Genomic DNA, 4663 nt, shown 5'->3' with positions numbered 1-4663 from the left:
GACCATGCAGACTCTTATGCATGTGGTACCAAAATTCGTGAATCACATTCACAGGAATTCTCTCTGCGATACTGCCCTTCAAGCCGCTCACACCCCACATGGGCACACGACTAACCTCATCGCTCACACCCCACATGGGCACACGATGACTGCTTACTAATCTCTGCACAATGGGAATTAGCCACAAATGATCCACTCATCAACGGGATCCAACGCAAATGATTTATGCATGAATGCACACATATGACATACTTACAACATCACCGATCCGATGAACAACATCGTCTCACATAACTCAACATAGTTGTTACCAATAAGTATGTACATGTATCATGCATCATTCAAAACAAATCAATCATCATCATTCATCAAAACACATGATAACAACATTTACCATGAATAACATCCATCTGCATCATCATTCATCAAAACACATGATAACCATATTTACCACGAACAACATCCATTTGCATAACAACCAGAAGCAATCACATTATAACAACACACATCATTGCACATATTCAATTATGCAAACAACAAATCATTGCACCTCATCAACTATGCAAAACAAGAATAACTACATTTGAAGAAAACGATACTTTTCAAAATAAAATCAAGTTATTGTTGTTTTCTTTATTTCATATGGTAGAGCATTTAATTTAAGGAACAACGTCCAAAACGGCGTCTAAAACGGACTTACGGTTTGAAAATTAAAAGCTTTTAAAGTTAGAGTAGTTTTCAAAACGTGCTGCTGGAATTTGTACTGGAACCCAGTTCCTCCCACATGGGAACCGGTTCCTGGACCCAAAAATGCTATTTTTAACGTTTTAAAGCGGTGGAACCCGGTTCCTCCCACATGGGAACCGGTTCCTACGAACCCAGTAGTTGAAAAACATAATTGTTAAGGCTTTTATGCATCCCAAACACATACCGACTCATACCATTACGAAATTGATCACCAATAACATCAAAATACTCCAAATACATGATTTTAATGCACAAACAACATACCATAACACCATGTAACAATACTACATCATTAATTGCAGTCAATTCATCAAATCATGCAAGTCAGTGTTGGAATTTCACAAAACCTAATATTCCAAATAGAGATTATAATTCCTTAATTCAATCCTATCATCATCAAAATCATAATACCATATAATTAGAGTAATCACCCCTTACCTTAGCCAAATTCTTCAGTTTGGTCCTCTTCCTCTTTGGTTCCTCTTCCTCTTTGGTTCCTCTTTACGTTCCTCAGCTCTTCTCTTCAACTTCTCATTTTTCACGTTCTGACTCTTTTTCCTTATTTCCCTTATTTTATGAAAACATAAAATAGTTAGTAATGGGCTTACTCACTTAGCACCCCCATACTACTAACCTCACCATCCGGCCCAATGGCCCTTAATCCATAATTCTACAATAATTCAACCAAATACCAAAATAATTCTAATTAATAGTTTAATTTCCAATTAAATTAAAATTAGAAAATATGGGGTGTTACAAGATAGATATGGAAGCTCAGTCTATTCAAGTTTTTCGAAGAAGGTGATTGACTAGGGGTAGTTTGAATTGTGTGGGAAGAATCAGTTTTAAAGATTACAAAATTCTCACTCCAACTCTCAATGTGACTTTTCACTACTCAATGCATTGAGGAGACTGAAATGTCCATAGAAGCAAGAAAGAAATTATGGGTAAAACAACACAGAGAAGAATTTGAAATTGGAAGTGTCTTTCCAGCTTCTTATGTACGTGAAATGTTCTCCCAACATGACACATCAACAACATTAATAGCCAAACCTCTACTATTCAACTTGGCGTAATTAATCGATAATACCTTTCAAATTAAGTTAATTTAAACATGATTTCAGAAGAGTTTAGTGGAGATTTCTATCTTATCTTTTATTAGACAGATATTAGATTACACAAACATTCAATCAGAATATTTTAAAGTGCTAAATCATACAAGTAATTTAAAATTTACACTCTGATTTGACAAAATACATGATTATTATTGGTTGATAGTATAAAAATAATTTACATGCATCATCCATTTTCTCATATTATTATTATTAATGTAATTTGGTTAGCATCAATAATAATATTATTAAAAAAAATGAATTTAAATTTAGTCAATGTGATAATGATATGTCATGAGAACCAATGACATGTCACAAAAAATTGATTTTAAATCGGTAGAAGGACTAAAATAATAAAAAAAAACATTAAAATTTTAGATTTTAAAATAGAAAGATTAAAACTGATAAAAAAAAAATTAAAGGATTAAAATTACAATTAAACCCAATTATTTGTTATTTTTCCATTCAAACAAAACTAATGGGCCGCCGGCCCATAAGTTTACTTGGGTAGGGTTTGGATCTTTTTATGTGAAATTGATCGATGAACCCCAATGCCAGGGTTTTGACTATTCTTCTGCAGATTGATTTAGCCACACCTTTCTCACACAACAATCTGCTTGTTCCCAATCCATTCCTCTTTCGATTTCGGTAACTAACTTTGTTTGATTATTTTTGATACCATAGCTGAAGTTTGTTCATTATCCTTATCTATTCCTCTTTCGATTTGGTAACTAACTTTGTTTGATTCTTTTTGTAGCCATGGCTGAAGTTGTTCAAGAACCTGTCGTAGTTTCAGATCCTTCCCTGATCGAAGTCAAACTCTTTAACCGCTGGAGCTTCGATGATATCCAGGTTTTATTCAATTTTTCCTTTCAATTTTACTAAGATCTGTATTTAGATTATGTAAATTATGTAATTCGAACAATTTTAGATAATTAGTTTATGGATGATAAATTAATCATTAATTATTAGGTAAATTCTGGTTGAAGTGTTATTTTCGTCTGTTGTAATTTTGTTATTTTTGATGGGTTAGGTTTCTGATGTGTCTCTGGGTGATTACATTGGAGTTTCGGCATCAAAGCATGCGACATATGTTCCACATACTGCTGGTAGATACTCAGTGAAAAGGTTTAGGAAAGCTCAGTGTCCCATTGTTGAGAGGCTTACAAACACTCTCATGATGCACGGGAGGAACAACGGAAAAAAGCTTAAGGCGGTTGGAATCATTAAGCACGCCATGGAGATTATTCACTTGCTTACTGATCAGAACCCAATTCAGGTTATCGTTGATGCTGTTATCAACAGGTAGGATTTTCTGTGAGTTTAGATTTATATGTTTGTTTGTGTTTTTGATGGCTTAGATTTTGTTTGATATTGTGAAATATGGATGAGAGACATAGCTAATTTGATATGTTAGTTTTTTTATAAAGATAAACATCTTATCTTTCATTTGTCATGACATGTATTACCTAATGAAGTTAGTTAAGAAGTGAAGAAGCTAGTTAAGAACAGGGTTTTAAAAAAAGGTCCGCGCCGCAAAAACGGCCGCGAAAAAACGGTTTTTGCGAGTACCGATACTGATTCGTTTTCACCGTTTTTTATATTAAAGAACAAATTATGGTTAGTTCACACCGCGACGGCCGCAATCACACCTGTACCGACCGAAATCGCAAAAACCTTTACGCGACCGTTACCGTTTTTTTAAACCTTGGTTAAGAAGTTAGTTAAAATTCTGTTTGTTAGTTATATGATTGGTTGCTTGGCTTGCAAGTAACTTTCATATGGTGTCTATAATTGTAGTTTGTTGCTATCCTTGAACACCATGTATGTGTACATATTCATGCTATGATTGTTTTGAGTGAATCATTTGCCATTCTTTCTTTAAACTCAACTTTGTTTTGAGTTTGTTGTTTTCTAATAGCATGATTGAGAAGAAAGACTTGTAAATAACGTTAAGCTGTTATTGTAATGAAGCATTTTGACTGTTTGAATGATGGTTTTATTTGGTTGTGTCTGGTTTGGCGTGGAGGATATAGTGAGAATATTTGTTTTCCTAAACTAGGATGTGCTTGCTGCGTTGTGGATTCAGTATGTCATGTTGTTTTTATGTATTGGTTATTATTTGTTGTTTCAAGTAATAGTGATGACGTGCACTTTTACGAATGAAATATAAATTTTTAAATCTGAATCATTGTATATGCACTGCTCTTCTTCAGTGGTCCTCGTGAAGATGCAACCCGAATTGGTTCTGCTGGAGTTGTGAGAAGACAGGCTGTGGATATCTCACCCCTTCGCCGTGTTAATCAAGCCATCTATCTTTTAATTACCGGAGCACGTGAAGCGGCCTTCAGAAATATTAAGACAATTGCTGAGTGTCTGGCTGATGAACTTATTAATGCAGCAAAAGGTTCTTCCAACAGGTGTGCTATTAAAATTCTATTCAATGATAAGCCGTTTTTTATTGACGTAATCTATCTATTTCGTTTTGGTTTATTTTATTATGCGACTTGATGATAAATACTATACTTTTTTTCAGTTATGCGATCAAGAAAAAAGATGAAATCGAAAGAGTAGCTAAGGCAAATCGTTAAGTAGCATTGGCAGTGGTATTTTTGACCTCAGATTTTTTTTTTTCTGCGCTCTACCTTATTTAATGATACTTTATGCCTTTAGTTTCTTAGCTTTTTGTTTGAGCACATACTATGAGTAATTTTGTTCATTAAAGATGAAATGTTTTTGAATACCAACCCTTAATAAATTGTGATATTAATAATTTGAATGATGGTTAATGGTATTTTAGGCCA

General features: G+C 33.9%; 1 protein-coding gene across 1 annotated transcript; it reads left to right on the top strand.

The window, feature by feature from the left end:
- The first annotated feature begins 2348 nt into the window (after positions 1 to 2348).
- On the top strand, positions 2349 to 4663 carry LOC131656603 (small ribosomal subunit protein uS7-like). The gene is made up of 5 exons (XM_058926279.1): positions 2349 to 2507; positions 2617 to 2711; positions 2893 to 3164; positions 4076 to 4279; positions 4396 to 4663. Exons 2-5 carry the CDS (start codon positions 2619 to 2621, stop codon positions 4448 to 4450), a joined length of 624 nt encoding a protein of 207 aa, XP_058782262.1. The 5' UTR covers positions 2349 to 2507; positions 2617 to 2618; the 3' UTR covers positions 4451 to 4663.

The sequence above is a fragment of the Vicia villosa genome, linkage group LG3 (genome assembly GCF_029867415.1).
Source record: "Vicia villosa cultivar HV-30 ecotype Madison, WI linkage group LG3, Vvil1.0, whole genome shotgun sequence".
NCBI classification, from domain to species: Eukaryota; Viridiplantae; Streptophyta; class Magnoliopsida; order Fabales; family Fabaceae; genus Vicia; species Vicia villosa.
The sequence above is the reverse complement of the archived record's forward strand: the minus strand, read 5'-3'. Positions and strand labels throughout refer to the sequence as shown.

Bases quoted from the DNA above. Each gene is read 5' to 3' on its own strand.
- LOC131656603 (XM_058926279.1), top strand. From the start codon at position 2,619: ATGGCTGAAGTTGTTCAAGAACCTGTCGTAGTTTCAGATCCTTCCCTG. The intron at 2,712-2,892 runs GTTTTATTCAAT...TTGATGGGTTAG, and splicing joins GGAGCTTCGATGATATCCAG to GTTTCTGATGTGTCTCTGGG. The intron at 3,165-4,075 runs GTAGGATTTTCT...GCTCTTCTTCAG, and splicing joins GTTGATGCTGTTATCAACAG to TGGTCCTCGTGAAGATGCAA.